The sequence below is a fragment of the Barbus barbus genome (genome assembly GCF_936440315.1).
Source record: "Barbus barbus genome assembly, chromosome: 47".
Lineage (NCBI taxonomy): Eukaryota > Metazoa > Chordata > Actinopteri > Cypriniformes > Cyprinidae > Barbus > Barbus barbus.
In genome coordinates, this window is record NC_136725.1 from 15,986,078 (window position 1) to 16,005,136 (window position 19,059).

Genomic DNA, 19,059 nt, shown 5'->3' on the forward strand with positions numbered 1-19,059 from the left:
CATAAAGGGTTAAATAAAAAAGAAAGAATAGATTTATTTTAGACACACCCACTTGCAGAACTGTGTGTGTCGTTAATTTGCATATTAATTTGTCATGCGCACATTCAGCCTTGTCTGAGAGGTGAATTAAATGCATTTGACCGGCAGTCTTGTGCTGTCACGTCCCCTCCCCCTGACTGACGTGCTCGGGAACACTGATGTCTCCAAAAGGCTGTAAGAGGGCCACTGACAGCTGTGTGTTTGTGTATGTGTGTGTGTGTGTACCCTTGAGGAGTGCGGTGTCACTTCTAATCGCATCAGTGTGCCAGTAGCATGCGGCTCCTCATTGATCTTAATGGTGTGGAAGGCTGTGGGGTAAAATTGAACCAGTGAGTGAGTTTATACCTGCCTTTGCATTGTCAATGTCACCGCAAACAACATGACACGTGCGCCTCTTATCTCACTTCCCCCTGTGATCCGTGCGTGTGTGTGTGTGTACAGGAGGAAGGTGGAGATCATGCACACACACAGCCTCTTCACGTTGCTCGGAGAGCGACTAATGATGCACACCAGCACTGTGACCATCACCACCTACAACACACTCTATGAGGTATCCACTCGTCTGCACGTAACGGTTCTAGGTTAAACACTTTCTATATACTGTATACAGTAATGCATTATAAAGGTATTTCTAAAGGTTTTGCTCTCAGGGATATGGCAGCTGTCACAAATGGAGAATCTCACAAAGCGAAGCAAACATTTTCAATTACCAGTGCCATTGTAGAAATTCTCTATAAGGTTATATGATTATAACTACCGTGATTAATTTTTACTAGAAGCAGAAGTCTCCAATAACAAGAAATATTTGTGTCTTTGTGTAAAACGAGTTTAGAATGAGGGGAAAATACACTTCAATGCATTTTAATAAATTATGATGCCTTATTGTAATTATCCATTCATAAATATTTATTGCCACAGTTCTTAAAACAGTGAGCCACATGTAGTGATTTTACCAAGAGTAAAAGACATGAAAAGTGTCTTAAACGGCTTTATGATAAACACCCATGTTTATTAAAATGATAATATCCAAGTTCCAGGCAATTTATATGGTGTTTTAAAATAGAATAAATTAAATCATGTGTTAGCAAAAATATTAATTATTTATATTCATATATATTTTTTTATAATACATTATTAAGGCTTCATAGAAAGTGTTCTCTCTGAAATAATTATCTTGAATATATTTATAAGAATGATGATTATGTATTTTAATAACATATAAATAAAACTGATTTCTGGTCTAATCAAACTGAATTTTGTCTAATGTAGATCTTAACAGAACAGGTTTGCACTCAGGTGGTGCACAAGCCTCACCCAGAACCCGATTCTACAGTCAAGATCCAAAACCCAAGTAAGTGTCTTTTGTTCATTTCAATTCTAGTTATTTTATCATATCAGTTCCAACACACAGCAGATCAATGTCTAAACTCTCATTCCTTTTTTCATTTCTCTCTCTCCTTTTCTCAGTGATTCTGAAGGTTGTGGCTACGCTGCTTAAAAGTTCCTCCCCCAGCGCTGAGCTGATGGAAGTACGACGCCTCTTCCTGTCCGACATGATCAAACTCTTCAGCAACAGCAGAGAGAACAGACGGTAAGCAGTTTGTTCACACTAGTGGTGAATACTAAATCAGTGTTTGGGTTTTTTGTCTAAAGTAAATTCTTTTTCCATTTGATTTACACACTTGTTTCATGTTATGGCCAATAGAAAACAATTTAGCTTAGAATATCAGTAGGCAAATTCATAAGCAATTCATAGCTTTTTACTGTTGAGTAAAAAGGCATTTCCTCTCTAACCTTCTCTGAGAAAACACCTGACACACATACAAACAACCCCTAATATTTATAGATAAACATAGAAAATAATTTTACAAGATGAATCAAACAACCGTACAAATCCCCTCTTACATACAAACATGCCCACAGAAATCCAGACATATGCAGACACTACAATAATTGAATACACGCAAGCTGTATGCAAACATCAGAAGCATTTAGCGTCTCCCTCTCAGTGGGAAAGACGCTCCCCTCCTATTAAATCAATTAGCGTCATAATTAATGCATTGAGGAATGAAGATTTGAAGTGGCATTCTCTCTGCATTGTTCCGTTTCGTGGGCTCCTGCGGAGGCTAAGCCTGACTGTCACCTGTTGGACTCAGGTTAGCCTTATTTGCTCATTAGTAAGATTTAGGTGTGTGTGTGTATCTGCACACTTCTATCCTAAACAAGCCCACGGCGCACCATGCACCCAGGCCCACTCAGCTGCTGCCATGGTTACAACTGCATACCAAAATCACAATGCATATTTTAGCAGTGGTAAAGTGGTTGTTTCTGTATTCCATAACAAGCCCGACATTCTGAAGTGAACAAACGTGTCTGGAATCTAAGATGACAAGAGTGAAGGAGTATTTCCAGCAAGTTCCAGCAATCATAAAGAGCTCCCTCCTTAGTACTTTGCGTAGGCTGTTTGTTTTTATGTGGTTCTGATACATTCATCCTTTGTTTATAGAGTGATTTTCTAAGTTTAGATTTGATTTAGTTCTGATTATGGTGAGTAAAGGTTTCTAGGTTTCCATTACTGGAACTAATTAAACATGGCGTAATAATTAGGTCATGCAACTATAATATAGCTTACTATTGTTATTATTAAACTATTAAAAAATAGAAACACAGTACAAAATAAAATCACAACATTAATGTTGAGTATGAAAAATGGACATGGATATTTATTTTTAAGTCTTCAAAAGATTCCACATAACAGTGTTATAAATATTATAGGGTTTTGGAAGATTAACTTCAAATGAGCATTAGATGACTCAAAGGATGCAAAAATGGAGGAAATGAGTATGCACATTTCAGTATCTTTTGAAAACTAGCATAGAGTCACTGTTAAAAACAGGTGGCATGAAATTTAGCACCAGGTTTAGCTTTTACATCAGTAAACATTCTGCTTGAATGAATAATTAGTCCATTCTATCTAAATTGACATCATGGTGTCATTGTAATGTGTGTAGGTGTCTGCTGCAGTGTTCAGTATGGCAGGACTGGATGTTCTCTCTGGGCTACATTAACCCAAAGAACCCAGAGGAGCAGAAGATCACCGAAATGGTCTACAACATATTCCGTATCCTGCTTTACCATGCCATCAAGTATGAGTGGGGAGGCTGGCGCGTGTGGGTGGACACACTCTCCATCGCCCACTCCAAGGTTAGAGCAAGCCGATCTGCAGCTCTTAGCACTTTTCTTGATATATTTAGTTTCGTAATATCACATTTAATGGTTTTAATGCATTCCTTATGTCAGTGATGGATGAAAGAGTTATTATTTTTACCATCTCCACTCTTTGGCCTGGTCTTTTGGTCATGTTAACAACTTAATAGTATTTGATTTAGTTAAACAGCACTGTCTTTTTTTTTCTTAATTGAATAAGTGTTGCAATGATCCAATTGAATTCAACTAATGGTGGAGATAAGATAAAAATCTGCATGGAAAGTAGACCAACACCGACGTAGACTCAAAACACTGTTACCCACCTCTTTAGGTGACTTACGAGGCGCACAAAGAGTACTTGGCAAAGATGTACGAGGAGTATCAACGGCAAGAGGAAGAGAACATCAAGAAAGGAAAGAAAGGTTCCGTCAGCACAATTTCCGGCCTTTCCGCCCAACCCACCACTGTCAATGGAAACCTGGAGATCCGTGAGATCGATGACACATCTCAGACACAGACACCAGAGAGCGAGGCAGACTATGGAGAAAACGCAGACTCTCGGAACCTACTGGCCGAGACCAAAGGTCCGGAGGGTGAAGCCGAACGGTCGGCTGCAGGGGTTCGTGTGGAAGTCCATGACTTGCTGGTAGACATCAAAGCTGAGAAGGTGGAGGCTACAGAGGTTAAATTAGATGATCTGGATCTGTCCCCGGAGGTTCTTGGAGGAGGAGGTGGCATGGAGAATGGTCCCTTGGTGGAAGTAGACTCGCTGTTGGACAGCGCCTATTGTGCAGCAGTTCACAAGCTCAATGGGAGCCTTGTCCCCAAAGAGGAGGAGAGCGTTGTGGTGGGTTTGACTGAAGACGATGGGAACATGGGTCCTCTAATCACACTCGCAGATGAGAAGGACAGCGTTCCTAGCAACAATGGCTTCCTGTTCCCCAAGGTGGATGAGAAGCTGCTTCCCTCACTGGCTTCGACGGAACCCCTGGTGCTGTCCAGCCCTGAACAGCCCCCTTGTCCAACAACTCCACACACTTCAAGCGCCAGTGATGACCTCAGCCTGCTAGCACACATGACTTCTTGTGGTTCAGATCTGGTTCAAACCCCAAGTGGCCTAACAGAAGATGATGGGTTTAAGTTGCAGAGCACCTTGGTGGATATCAGTACACTGGCAGAAGCCGAGGCACAGGCTGCAGCCAGGACAGCAGAGTGTTTGGAGCAAGAGGTTGGGGAGGCCAGGGCAGGAAAGAGCGGAGGCGATGCAGCCAGCACCACTTCAGACACAGAGAGATCCGACGATGGAAAAGACAAAGAAATGAAGAAGATTCAGACTACAGCCACCACGCAGGTGCGAATCACTCATTCTGTCTTTTGATTTGATTTATTATTTGTTGCATTTGCCCACTGATGGTAACTCTCGGAAATACTCACCCTCATGTTATGCCAAACCTGTATGACATAGGCTGTTTGCACTAGTGCATTTTCGTTTAAAAATGCATAAGTTTTGCTAAGGTTACGCCTGTCATTTACACTACTCCAGCATTTTTGACCCTCAAAAACTGAGACTTTCGAAAATGTTGCAGACGTTGTTTTAGTTTGAAAAGTCCAGGGTTGCGTTTCAGTGTAAACAAGCCAAAACAGAGAATTTTGTAAATGATGGCGTGGCTGCCTACATTCGAATGGTCATGTGACATGTTTTTGGTTGTGTAGTGTGTATTGTTTCTGAAACGCAGGAAAAACTAAACGAAAATGCACTAATGTAAAAAGGGCATACTTTCTTCTGTGGAACACAAAAAGAGTTGTTAGGAAGAATCTTTATTCTGCCCTTTTCCATAGATGAAAGAGAATGGGGGCAGATGCTGTTAAGCTCCAAAAATGAGTAAAGTTGTCCATATGACTTTTCCCATCAGTTTTCTGAAACCTTACAATGCAACGAAACCAACTGAAATTTAAAAAACTATTCACTGCAATTACAATCACGTTAAATTAAAATTTACATTTAAATTACATTTTAAAATTGGTGCATTGCATTTGGTTAAGAGGCATCTGAGAATTTGTCTACCATTTGTAACATACCTTTCTGTGGTATATTTGAATATGTCAGGGTTGTCCAATCCTGCTCTTTTTAAGGACAACCAGTTTAGCTCCAACACACCTGCCTGGAAGTTTCTAGTGAGTCTGAAGACCTTGATTAGCTGGTTCAGGTGTGTTTAACTGGGGCTGGAGCTAAACTCTGCTGGAAGGTGGCCCTCTGAGAGGAGGATTGGACAACACTGGAATATTAATTGACACAAATGAGATTTGAAAGCTCTGGCTGAGGACAATATTTCGAGGAAATAACAAAGTAGTTATAAAATAACTTGCATTCTTTAAAGCATTTACTTTTGTGTTCGACTAAGGATAGACCGTTATGAATTGCCTCTCAGTCTGGTTTAGAATCAGGAAAATAAAATAAATGAATGCTGTAATGAACTAACAAGCAATCATGGCTCGGACTAATTATTAAATTGGTGCTTTTCTGCAGGCTCTTCATGGTCGTATGTCGGGTCAGATGGAGAGGGACCTCCGTGTGGATCTGGGCTTCAGGGGCATGCCGATGACAGAGGAACAGCGGCGGCAGTTTAGCCCTGGCCCTCGAACTACCATGTTCCGTATCCCAGAATTCAAATGGTCACCCATGCATCAGCGCCTTCTCACTGACCTGTTGTTCGCTCTGGAAAGTGACGTACACATGTGGAGGAGGTATGAGAGTTTTTGGCCTTCAGAAAATACCAGCTAAGACATCTTCCCAGATGAACTTCTTCTGTTGTCCTGGAACAACTTTTCTGATCCCCAACTCTAACCCTACTCCTTGCCCTCTCTGTAAAATCAGATTGGCTGTTCTAGGACCAACAAGGATGTTATACTCTAGTTCTCTGTAACCTCTTTTGTGTTACTTGACAGTAAAACTCTGAAAAGATGAACATGTTATATGCTTTTACATGGTCTTGCTTCACTGCTGTCTTCTTTTGTTCTCTCTTTCTCTCAGCCACTCTACGAAATCGGTCATGGACTTCGTAAACAGTAACGAGAACATTATATTTGTCCACAACACCATCCACCTCATTTCTCAGATGGTTGATAACATCATTATAGCGTGTGGCGGGATCCTTCCCCTGCTCTCTGCTGCCACCTCCCCATCTGTAAGTGGCTCTTGAGCGGGCCCTAGTGGATATTCACATCAGTACTACGTCCTATAATTATAAAACCACTTTCTAATCTAGTGGCTGTTTTTTTTTTTTTTTTTTTTTTGGAAGGGCTGTAATGAAATTATATAGAATCTTATAGAAGAAAAAAGTTGTTCCTGTTTCTATTCCCCGAATATCACTGAATGTTATATTGGCTCTGAATGGCGACAATACAAGTCCGATCTAATACAGATTCCAAGAATAAGAGTGCTGACTCCAGATCAGTATTTTTTATTTTTTTTTGTGTACACACATAAGCATCCTTGAGTGCTGCTGATGTCAGATTTCATCCTCTGTCAGTGCTTTTACCCTGAGATCTTAAATATGAACACGATCTCTAATTTAGCCACTCTCTTCTGCTTTGTTCTTTGACATTTTACCTGCAATCTAACCTTTTTATTTCTGGCAAACATTCTCACAGCTTATTCTGAAATTTTCTCTGACTGACTCTATTGTTTATTAACCAGCTTTTTGTGCCTTTGTATCCTTTGTTGTCTGTATTGCCTCTAATTCCTTCTTCCCCTTCCCTGTTTCTCTCTTCTTCTTTTTTTTTTGTCTTCTTTTTTTCTTTTGCATGTACAGAGTTCTAAGGTTAGTGCAAACCCTGTAAGTTCCAATTTATTTATTATTCTCTAACATTCACAGTCTTGTTTATTTTTTAATGTTACATTTTAAAATCACAAATTCCATAGATCAAAATGTATGGTCCTTTTCAGATCATTTTCTGTCTTTTTCAGCCTCAGACTATGTGTACATTCATTCAATTTATTCATAAAAGATTTATGATATATGTATTGCACTCAAAGTTGCACTCAGTAATTCATGTTCATGTTAAGCTGAACAATATTCCAGCCATCTTGGATTTGGTATAGAAGGTATAAAAGTTTTCAGGTTCATATAAAAATGTGATATCTGCGGTCAGTCATGATTCATTTATTATCTATGTAAAAGTGTCCAGTAGGTAGTGAGTAGTGAGTTTCAAATGGCAGCCCCCACAAGGCAGCCTTCCCCATGTAAAAAGTGAGTGAACATGATTTTAAATATATTTTCAGAAGTACATTTTTTTTCGTCATGCATAGAACTCTTTTAATTAGTAAAACAAACTGAGTGCACCTTTAAATATGAGATTATGGATGTACTAAAATGCAAACTTACCAGTATTATTCTGTTATATGATCAGTTTAAGTGGTCGTATCTGATGAAGTATCTTATCAGACCTTCATCAAAATCATCTGTGATTCATGGAAAAACTTCAAACAGACAGATACTGATATTAAATTGCATTAAATAAATTGGTGCACTGTGATGAGCCCCCCGGCTCTATTGGTCCGTTTATAAGGGTCTTTATTAAATGTCAACTTCATTTGTTCTCCTCTGTGTTGGTCATAAAGACACAAGGAGGTTCTTGCTTACAGAAAGGGACAAAAAGCAATGAAGTTAATAGCCTGCCAGGAAGCTCTGGCACAGGGGCAGAGGTGGGTCCGAGCTATCGCCCCATACATACCCACAATGCACCACTGCGTGACCTCTTATTCGCCACTATTATGTCTCCTAGCAACAAGCATGTTCCCAGTTTTCAACATCAAGTATGTTATTTTCAGCTCTCAGCTGTGGGTTTTAAGATAGAGGTTCATACCTCCATCACCCCATATTTGTCACAGGAGGCTTTAAAAAGAATTTAAAAGCATTTTTGCCTCTGCTTGAAAGAATCCACAGTGGGTCTGTTTCCTTTTGCTTTGCAAAAAGGTTTGTTCTTTGTAGAACACCATGTAATTATGTTGAACTTTTGATATTGATGTTGCAAAATGGTGACGTGTTTCCTGACCACCGCAAAGATTAAGCGCACACGGCAATGCAGCACTGCCTGTTCACCCTCAAATTGGTGTCACACTGGTTTGAACACACTTCCTTCTAGTGGTGTGAGGTTCTACAAGCCCCCCCAAATATATGTTTTCGAGAGGCATATTTCATGTGAAATTGGCCTGGTGTTATTGATTTGCTGCTGTCACACATTTGTTTGTTTGTCAGCACATTGTCAGTAGTATAATCCTGCGTAGATGTGAGCATTACTCTGTGTGTGTGTGTGTGTGTGTGTGTGTTTTTGCTTCAAAATGTATTAGGATATATTTCTAAACTTCTGGATTTTGGTTATCTGTGTCCTCCCAGATGGAGCTTGAGAATGTGGAGGCGACCCAGGGCATGTCGTCAGAAACGGCGGTCACATTTCTGAGCCGGCTGATGGCCATGGTGGATGTGCTCGTGTTTGCCAGTTCTCTCAATTTCAGCGAGATTGAGGCTGAAAAGAACATGTCGTCAGGGGGACTAATGCGCCAGTGTCTACGATTAGGTATGTGTGATGTATCTTACCCATTTCAAATGTGTAATTTTTTGTATACTGTATGGTCTTTGACTAAATATATAAGGTTTTTGTACTTTGGTGAAGTACTGTATTTAATTTATGTGGCAACAAAAAGCATAAGCTATAAAAAGAAGTTAATATATGAGGCCAATTAAACAAACAAGACCCGCAGTGTTTACATTCCTCAAATGATTCACTTCTCTCCCCATTATTAATATGGGAGAGAAGTATTTAGACATTAATAAAATACACATTTCACCTTTAAAAGGGGTTTGAACCACAAGGAAATAGCTATAATGCGTAACTATGCATGTACACTACCGTTCAAAAGGACTTTTTATATTATATAAAAAAGAAAATTATATTTTTATTCAGGAAGGAGGCGTTAAATAAATCAAAAGTAACTTTTACATAATTTTTTTAAATCTTTCTATTCACCAGAGAATTGTGAAAACACGTTATCACTGCTTCCACAGTGATAAATTCAGAACAATCTTAGTTTCATATTAGAATGATTTATGAATGATTTATGAAAATTCAGCTTTGCCATCACAGGCAAACATTTTAAAATGTATTAAGATAGAAAAGTTTTTTTTTAATTGTATTTTTTTTATTTTATTTTTTACAATATTACTGTTTTATTGTATTTTTGGTCAAATGAATGCAGCTTTGATGAGCATAAGAGACTTATTTCATAAAATTAAAAAACAATCTTACCAACCCACTTTTGAACGGTGGTGTAGCTGTGTGTCTGTGTGGTGTGATGTGAATATCAAGCCAGACGTTCTAGTAAAACTGTTTGTCTCTTCTCAGTATGTTGTGTAGCAGTGAGGAACTGTCTGGAATGCAGGCAGAGGCAGAGAGACCGAGGCAGCAAAACCTCGCTGCCAATCAGCAAGACCCAGGAGAACCTACAGACTGCAGCGTCTGCCAGCAAGGTTATACACCCTCACACACCTGCACAAACACAAGAGAACAGACACCTATGCACACAAACACATAATAAAGAGTCTCTGAAAACATCAAATGCACATTAGAAACACAGAAACAGAACAAAAAGCAATGCATTTTTACTATAAAAACTTCTGTTATGCAATTATTCTTTTTATATTTCATCCTCTCTACCGCAGACCGTCATACAGAACGTCCCACGTAACCTTTCTCCCATCAAAGACCCAGACAGACTGCTGCAGGACGTGGACATCAATCGTCTCCGAGCTGTCGTTTTCAGAGACGTGGTGAGACACTCACTTACCTGCGCCGGAGCAAAGAGTGTATGTTAACATGAACAGAATGATTGTTAACCATACTCTGTGTTCAACAGGATGACAGTAAACAGGCTCAGTTCCTGGCTCTGGCTGTGGTCTACTTTATCTCTGTCCTTATGGTGTCCAAATACCGGGACATCCTAGAGCCACAACGGGAGATCGGCAGGTCCAGCAGCCTATCAGGGAGAAGCATCCGACAAGAGATTAATTCACCCACCAGCACAGGTGAACGTGGCATCTGCAGTGTCATTATGAGCGTGTGACTTTGATTATACTCAATAGATGTGTATCTTTAGACTTTACCACTTAAACACCCCACAAATGCTAAGTGTTTAAATGCACTCAGACACCTTCCACTCAGGCATTTCTTAACTGTCTCTGATTATCTCTGCTATATAGTCATCTAGTTACTCCCCGCAGGGAGGATTTCATCAACTTAAGTGTGCAAGGCGTTATTGCAAAGCTTTATCTGAGTGCAATATTGAATTAATACTCGGGTGGAGAAGAACAAACTATACAAACTGTATCTATTACGGAAGCAGCTCTGAAATGCTTCTGTAATGACTTTTAAACTCACTCGCAGAAACTCATTCTGTAATAAGAGAATTACTCTTATCTCTAACTCTTATGGTCACCAAGATTGCATCAATAAATAGTAATATTGTGGAAAATTATTGCAATTTAAAATAAGTTTTTTTATTTTTCATGTTTTAAAATGTAATTTATTCCTGTGATGACGAAGCTGAATTTTTAGCAGCCATTACTCCAGTTTTTAGTGTCACTTGATCCTTCAGAAATCATTCTGATATGCTGATTTGATGCTCAAGAAACATTTCTTATTAATATAAATGTGAAAAAACATTTTTGCTGCTTAATGTTTTGTAGAAACCTCAATATACTACCTGGTCACATATTAGAATAGCTTCTGAAGGATCGTGTGACACTGAAGACTGGAGTAATGATGCTGAAAAATAGATTTTGCCATTGCATGAATAAATTACATTTTAAAATATATCAAATCAGAAACAGAAATTTAAAATTAGAATTATATTTTAGAATATTACTGGTTTTACTGTATTTTTGTCAAATAAATGCTGGCTTGATTGAACACAATAGACTTATTTCAAAAACATAATTATTCAAAACTTTTGACCACTAATTTATTTGTGAAAATTTCAGAAAACCCATCCTCCTTCTCGGATGGTGTACGTCAAGCCACCACCCCTCTGGATGATCTTCCCCTGGAGGGCTCACTGCCTCACACTGACTCCGGCATCGGGGAGGACCACGTCACCAGTGCTCTCAATGGCTCTGAGCTGGGCGCAGACTCCAGCGGATTGGGTGGGAGCTCTGGAGGCCCAGATGCCATGAGCGAGTTACTGTGCACACTGTCGTCCGAGGTGAGGAAGTCCCGCGAGTCCCTGCTGGAGTCGCCTCCTGGCGTGGAGGTTCTGAAACCAGCTGCGTCGATCTCCAGCATCAGCCAGGCCAACAAGGGAATCAATGTGAAGGAGATCCTGAAGAGTTTAGTGGCAGCACCGGTGGAGGGGGCGGAGGCAGGGCCCGAGCCCCAGCCGTATCACCCTGACCCTGCCCTGAAGAGGGAAGCTGCTGCTATGCTGCCCATGCAGTTCCACTCGTTTGACAGGTGGCCAGCTCTAGCGTGTCTAGCACATCAAAATAACACAGGATATATTATGCTTATCTTCCATGTATACGTGCTGTTATGTTTCAGACCAACCTCATTAACAGCCAATATTATAAAAATAATTGTTCATATAATTAAAAGTATTAAACCCAAGACCCAGAGAGCTGAACATACCAAGATTAAGTATATAATATAGTAAATTGTAATATTATGTTTTAATATTTAATACTTAAAATATAGACATGTTTCACTTAGGTTAACATTTAATAATATCAATCTTTTAGTATAGACTCACAATACACTGAGGTTAATAAACAATGATATGCTTCGCTAAAAACCAGTCGATGTCGATGTAATTTCTGTTTCATAAAAAAATTTTTTTTAAATCAATGTAATAGTTTAATCATACATATATATTTTTTTAATTAATTACATAAAGTTAAGTTGAGCAAAATGAAATATCTTATGCTGCCTGCCTTTTGGGACAGCTTTTGCTTCAGACGTGCACTTTTGTTGTCTTAAAATGGATTTTGGAACAGAGCGATTGAACCAATAAATCATTCATGAATCAATGCAGTTACACTTACATGTGGTCTGTCAAGACTTTTTGAGAACAAATGAAGTAAAGAACACCTTAATTACACATACGCAAGCACCAGGTCTTCCCCTCATTTTTAATGCAGTCCATTTCTCTGTGTCTAGCTCCTCATTACTGCACAGGCGTCTGCAGAAATGCCAGTGGCTCTGTGCAATAGTGTGCTCAGGGCTCAAGAGACTGATTGGCTTAGTGTGTGGGATCCACTGATACTCTACAATACAAACTAAAGCCCCTCTGAACATCAATCCTCTTTGTTCTTACCAATTAAGAAAACCTGATGAATAAATTATGCATAAGGTTATGCTGTTAATCATTCACAGGCTTCTTGAATGTTAATAATTCATCAGGGCAGGTGAATATTTTATCATACACTCCTTTTTCACCATGGGGGTGGGCTGAAATGTTTTTTTGCTTAGCACCGAATCAGCATATTAGAATGATTTTTGAAGGATCGTGTCACACTGAAGACTGGAGTAATGATGCTGAAAATTCAGATTTGAAATCTCAGGAATAAATAATATTTTAAAATATCTAACAGAAACTGTTATTTAAATTGAAATAATATTTCCCAATAATTCTGTTGCAGCCTTGGTGAGCATAAAACACTTATTTTGAAAAGCATTTCAAATGTTTTAGTGACACCATACTTTTCAACTGTAATGTATTTACATTTGCATTGCACACTATCAATACTTGCAGTAGTATCAAAAACAATAATTTATTGCAATGAGACCGAAACATTGTCAATAAATTGTTTTTGATACTTTTGCAAGTATTGGTAGTGTGCGAGATTTTCTTTTGTTTTTAAAATATTTTTTAGTTAAATTAAATATTCTTTATTTTATTGAATTTATTTATTTATAAAGAGGCATTGTATACTTTGAATTTCGTTGGCACAGAATAGCTTATGCTTATCTACTGCAGCTCACTTTGGATAAAAAAAGAGATTTCTTTAAAAAACATTTTTAATAATCTTACCGACCCCAAAATTTTAAATGGTAGTGTATGATCATTGAGTCTAAATCAAGTGTTTGATTTAGGTTATATAAAAGTATTTTGATGTGAAGTTGTGTACAGGGATTAATTCTTGACTATAATCAATACTTTGTACTGATTAATACTGTGTGTGTGTGTGTGTGTGTGCGTGTGCGCGCTCTCAGGAGTGTGGTGGTGCCTGTTAAGAAGCCCCCACCAGGAAGCCTGGCTGTGAACACAGTAGGAACACCCACCACCAGTGGAGTGCCCTCTTCAGGAAGTACGCCCAATATCTTTGCTGCTGCCACAGCAACACCTAAAAGCATGATCAACACAACAGGCGAGTCGTCCTGAATATTTCCATTATCTTATAGTCCCATCAACATATACATTTTGTTGGTTTATATATGCAATTGATTCCTGCGTATCATTTTACATTTTTTTTTCCATGTAGGGCTGTCATGGGCTTTCATAAGTTTAGACACTTTTCTAACCGTAGTGACCATTTTAGACATTTAAGCATCCTTTGTAGCTCTATGATCAAACCTTTTTTTTCTTTAGGATAGTCAGCTTTCCTTGTGCTTAATCCATCTTGTCCATAATGTCTCACAGGTGCCACTGACTCCGCCTCTTCTTCATCCTCCTCTTCATCAAGTTTCGTGAATGGTGCCACAAGTAAAAACCTCCCAGCGGTGCAAACCGTTGCACCCATGCCTGAAGACACAGTGGAAAGCATGAGGTACACGCACACACTCATGCTCTTCCTCACTTTATCCAGTTATCCACATGCTTAAAACCTTAAATCATGCATTCTCACTTCCTGTGCTCATCCTCTTTTTTTTTGGCAGTCTTACTTCTTCCTATGATTCCCATAATCCACTAGTTTCTTCACTTTACATCTGTCTCCTCTCTACATTTCCCTATCTGTGTATCTTTGTAGCCACAGATTCCCTCACAGACACATACTGAGGTCTCATTTTTAAAGATGCACTTTGAGGTACTGATAGTCTGAAGTGTATTTCCTGCCAAACATGGTTGGGAACATCTGTTCTAATTTGAATGCAACAGAATTGATTTTCTTCATTTTTGTCTCTGCATGTACGACACGGAAGCTTTGAGGCTCAATCATCCTTTGATTTGGCACAGATCAACACACAGGGATTACGTCACACATTAGACTAAGAGCTGCAGTGAATGCCTGTACAGTCATTACTGTCTGTTTTTGCCCATTTGTATTGCAGTGCCTTTTGTGAAGTGGACCAGTGTCCACTGCGAACCAGGCTGACGCCTCCTGAACTCAAATCCTTTAGTTCGCTGACAGGATTCCAAACAGCCCCCAGAGATGCAGGACAGTTTCTTAGGCAAGGAAGCTTGAACTGGCCCCCCTTACCCAGTGCTACCAGCTTAACATTCTCTTCCCTTCTTTCTCTCTGTCTTTTTGTTTTCTCTCTTTTTCTGCCTCTCTCTCCTGGTGGTTGTTAGTTTTCAAGCTGGCCAGCTACACCACCGCTGCTGCTTTGATTTATAACGGTTCTGCTAGATTTGATTCTGTCTCTTTTTCGCATCATTTACATTGTCTAAACCAGGTATGATGCCATAAAGGTTTAAGCATAAAAATCACGTCTTACTGATTTTAATTGTTCAAAAGAAAATGTTTTTTTGTTTGTTTTTTTATTAACTTTATTTTTATCTGTATTTATTTTAATTTGTATTTTAGTTTACGTTTTTTGTATTCATGTTTATTTGTTGTTGTTTTTATATATATATATATTTCACCTTATTTTTATTTCAGTTTTTGTAATTTTAGCTTTATTTTATTTACCAAAAAAATCTTTTTAATAGTTTTAGTTTTAGTGGTTTCTATTTCCATTGCATTATTCTGGGTAGCCCCGCCCACTGTGAAATCTTCTCTGGATATTTATGCTGCCTTCACAGTAATCATATTTATTTACTGTAATTACAAGATGACAAGAAGAGATTCTACTTTTGAGCTTTTCACAGGCCCAGACCAAGTAATTTGTTTCTTTGGTGCAGTGTTTAACACAAATAAATCCATGGGTGGATTTGTTGTTTACAGACAGACACTTACAGTATATAAACTGACCAAAGAAAGAGCACCACATAAGAATGGCTGTAATAAAATGGTATATCAAGCAGGTTGCCACTTAACTGACGAAGCTGCTGCCAGTTTGGTTGTTTTTACATGACATGACAATTTCAACAAAATGAACAGTGTTTACTAGCCGCCAACTTAAGCAAACATGATGTGAATGCAGCATAGACATCAAATATGCTCTGATTGGCTGTAATTTCCAGTCTTTGCATCACACCTGGTTAGGATTTGGTCTCAGTGACTTGAGCTAGTGTTTGTTACTGAAATGCTGCAAAATTCCTAACAAACACATTGATAGTCCATAAAAAGCATATAAACTCCTAATCAGCAGTAATGTTTACCAAGAACTTGACAGAATCAACCCTGCTAGCTCGCAGTTTCAGTAGAGACATTGTCATTAATCATATCAAGTCATTCCTTGTTTGCACCACACTGGATGTCCTCACACCTTTATCTTTGATTTCTTTTCCGTTCACACTCACCCTAGTCTGACGTCATTTGCATCCCTGTCGCTGAAGTTGTAGTCTTAGCACAGGTTAACTCAGCTTGTAGCTCAGCGCAGTGGCACTTAAGGGTGATGTGTGCAATATAACAGGGTGATTAAGCGTTAAGCATTTGCTCTTTCTGCCTCCCTGTGGTTGAATTCCTGTAGGTTGGCTTTAACCCAGCAGTAACGCCATAAACTTTGTCACATACTAACCAGCTGGAATTAAAAGGAAGTGTGATTTTTGAACTGGTCTCTGTATTTTGGAGCTAACTGGAGTATCTCTCTATCTCTGTCTTTTATTTTCCACCCGTAGTATCACCACTAAATTGGAGCGCGCCTTAGAGAAAGTGGCCCCCTTGCTGAGGGAGATCTTTGTGGATTTTGCCCCCTTCCTTTCGCGGACTCTGCTGGGCAGTCATGGGCAGGAGTTGCTCATAGAAGGTACAGGTGCTGTATAGTGCTCCTTTTCCTCTCTACCTGGTGTCTCTGTGGAGTCCCTCACTGTCTGCTGTGTGTGTGTCCACTGGCTGCCTCATACACACACAATTGTGCGAGTGCATGGACCCAGAGCAGGTATGAGAAAAACAGAACTGCTTAGGATAAAAGGATGTTCAAAAAATGTAGATTTACTACACCTGAAGGAACTGGGGGAAGAACTGCATGCTACACTTTGAAGAAGTCATTTAAGAGATTCCTAAGGATGTCAAAAAAAAACTGCTCAACAATAAGGACCCCCCCCTCCCTTTAAGACTAGTCATATATATATAAATTAATTTGCCTCCCAACACAAACAAATACATTTTTTAATTCAAATATGCATAAATAAGTTAAATGTAATAGATATATAATAAGTGAAGTGGTGTGCATTTTCTATGTATTTTTCAGAATTAATATTTTCACTAGCCTCACAACAAAAACAAATGCTCTTTTGAATTAAAATGTATAAATAATGAACATTTAATAAATAAATTCAGTTTCAAAATTATTTCAGAAATATATGGCCTCTCGGCCCATAGTTCCACAAAATCATAATGACATGGCAGCTAGTCAGTAATAAATAAATAATAATAATATATTTAAAAAATATACAGTTATTACAGGGTGTGCAAGACCTTTTTTCTAGTTAAATTAAATTTATTTGCATATAATACATTTTTAGTTATGTATTTAAATTTGTGTGAGACACAATATTTTATGAATTTTTTTCTTTACCAGAAAGAAAAAAAACTGTCTGAAATAAATAAACACATACAAACAATACATTTTTTAATTTGCAATAATAGCTGGTATGGAAAGTGACCGTTCCATCAACTGGTCCAAAACTTGCTCACACTGGGCCCGGCCTATCAGACTATCTTTATTGTTGAATTTTGAGAGGACATCCTCTCTTCATTTCATCAGAAATCAAAGGAAACCTAAATCTGAAGATCTAGATCTAGAGTGAATCACTTTTGCTTCTTGTTCCACCACTGTCTTTTGTCTCCTTATATTTCCTTCCTCTCTTCTCCGCCCCCTTTATTGAATCCTCTCCCTCCCTCCCTGTTGTCCTGTCAGGCTTTAATGTCTTTGCTCTCACCTTGTCTTGACCTCCTCACAGTTTAATGTTTGTCTGTTTTTGCTGTTTAAAATAAAGCAGAACTGTGTGTACATTAGAAAATAGATGATCACTTTAAAGTTTTGAGCCAATTACATTAGGTAATTTTATGTTACACACATGTATAGTGGGGTCCAAAAGTTTACACTGAATATCTGGGATTTCAAATGCAATTTAAACCTGGAAATGCACTAAACTTAGAAAATTAAACCAAGGAAGTTCATATTTAAGATTCTGAACATTTTCAATAGTGTTGTCAGTCTTTTGGAACCCACTGAGGTTTATATTCATCTTTTAGACATGCGCATGCTAAAATCTGTTTTCTGTCAATGCACTGCCACAGGCTTAGTTTGTATGAAGTCCAGCACATCGGTTGTGGAGCTTGTGATGCTCTTGTGCTCACAGGTGAGATTTCTCTCTTTATTGTCTAATCATTTATTTTGAATAATTCACTTTATTTCGTAATTCACTAAGCTTCAGTATTTTCTATCACCGCACAAGTTACATTCATATTTCAGCCTTCATAAACTGCATTGCAACTGCACTTAAAATCTTGGAAAAGGTCACAGTGCTGCAGTGTGACAACATTTCATCAATCTTTTGAGCCTCTTTTGAAGCTTTATGCTTGACCTAAACAGGATCCGATTTCAGACCCACCCTACATTACGCTGAAGCCAGTGTGGGTATCAAAGTAGTACTGCATACTTCTGAACTTCCAAAGCAAAATACATTCACGTTTTATCAGTTTGGGAATCGAACCCAAGACCTTTGCTAGCACTACGCTTCAACTGTTTGAGAGCTACAGTAATGCGGTTTTCGCTTCCAATAATGCCACTAAACTTTACGTATTCACATTCTGAATGTTTTCCTGTTGTTTTTCACAGTCTTTATGTAGAATTGATTGAACAACAGTGTCTGTTTAGAGGTGAAGAATTTTCACTTACCTTTAAGACATTGAAAATCCATCACTGTGCTCCATAATATGCTTTGCCTTCAATCCACATGAGAAGAAATGTAACTTTTCTTACCACTAATCAAACATTTCAAAGCAGAATTATCATACCAATATCAATTACATCTGGATGTCAGTATCTTATACTAGGAACCCCATTGAACCTCTTTGAACTCTTCTGAATGATCAAGATTTCAGACTACCGCATCTCAGCAGGGTTCCTCTGCCTTCAGAGTTGGAGTCAGGATTAGGAGCTTTGGGGTGTAGCAGTGGCCCATCCAGTGTTTGATGCCCTCTCATCTTCCTCTCCCCTCCCTCCTCTATTTCCCATCATCTCTCCATCAGCACATATAGTATTACTGAAGCTCCAGGCCCTCCATTAGTGGCTCAGGGGATGAAACCGTACTCTAAATATTGATTGGCAGGAAGCAGAAGGTAATGGGAGCTGCCTGTGATGTGTCCTTCTAGAAGCATCTGCAGTGGATGCTAAGTGCATTCTGCCTCTCTTTCTCAATAATCACTCTCGCTTATGTGGCAAAGAGCCAATCAGGAAAGATCATCAGTGTGTCTCTTCAGCAACCACATCAGG

The 19,059-nt window shown here is 38.8% G+C and overlaps 1 protein-coding gene across 6 annotated transcripts in view; it reads left to right on the forward strand.

Annotated features, from left to right (window-relative positions):
* LOC306865383 (neurobeachin-like) overlaps positions 1–19,059 on the forward strand; it is a 116,879-nt gene that overhangs the window by 85,762 nt on the left and 12,058 nt on the right. For 2 of the 6 annotated variants that reach the window (XM_079409948.1, XM_079409949.1), the window contains exons 18-35: positions 481–589; positions 1,309–1,390; positions 1,507–1,630; positions 3,051–3,243; positions 3,578–4,597; positions 5,774–5,991; positions 6,278–6,431; positions 7,059–7,082; positions 8,643–8,823; positions 9,649–9,773; positions 9,966–10,073; positions 10,160–10,328; positions 11,283–11,751; positions 13,510–13,664; positions 13,937–14,063; positions 14,566–14,685; positions 16,238–16,371; positions 17,862–17,923. In XM_079409948.1, coding sequence (XP_079266074.1) covers positions 481–589; positions 1,309–1,390; positions 1,507–1,630; positions 3,051–3,243; positions 3,578–4,597; positions 5,774–5,991; positions 6,278–6,431; positions 7,059–7,082; positions 8,643–8,823; positions 9,649–9,773; positions 9,966–10,073; positions 10,160–10,328; positions 11,283–11,751; positions 13,510–13,664; positions 13,937–14,063; positions 14,566–14,685; positions 16,238–16,371; positions 17,862–17,923 — 3,574 coding nt within the window. Of the gene's footprint in view, positions 1–480; positions 590–1,308; positions 1,391–1,506; positions 1,631–3,050; positions 3,244–3,577; positions 4,598–5,773; positions 5,992–6,277; positions 6,432–7,058; positions 7,083–7,867; positions 7,952–8,642; positions 8,824–9,648; positions 9,774–9,965; positions 10,074–10,159; positions 10,329–11,282; positions 11,752–13,509; positions 13,665–13,936; positions 14,064–14,565; positions 14,686–16,237; positions 16,372–17,861; positions 17,924–19,059 lie in introns of all 6 variants that reach the window. The other 4 variants (XM_079409950.1, XM_079409951.1, XM_079409947.1 and 1 more) reach the window with 3 other exon arrangements.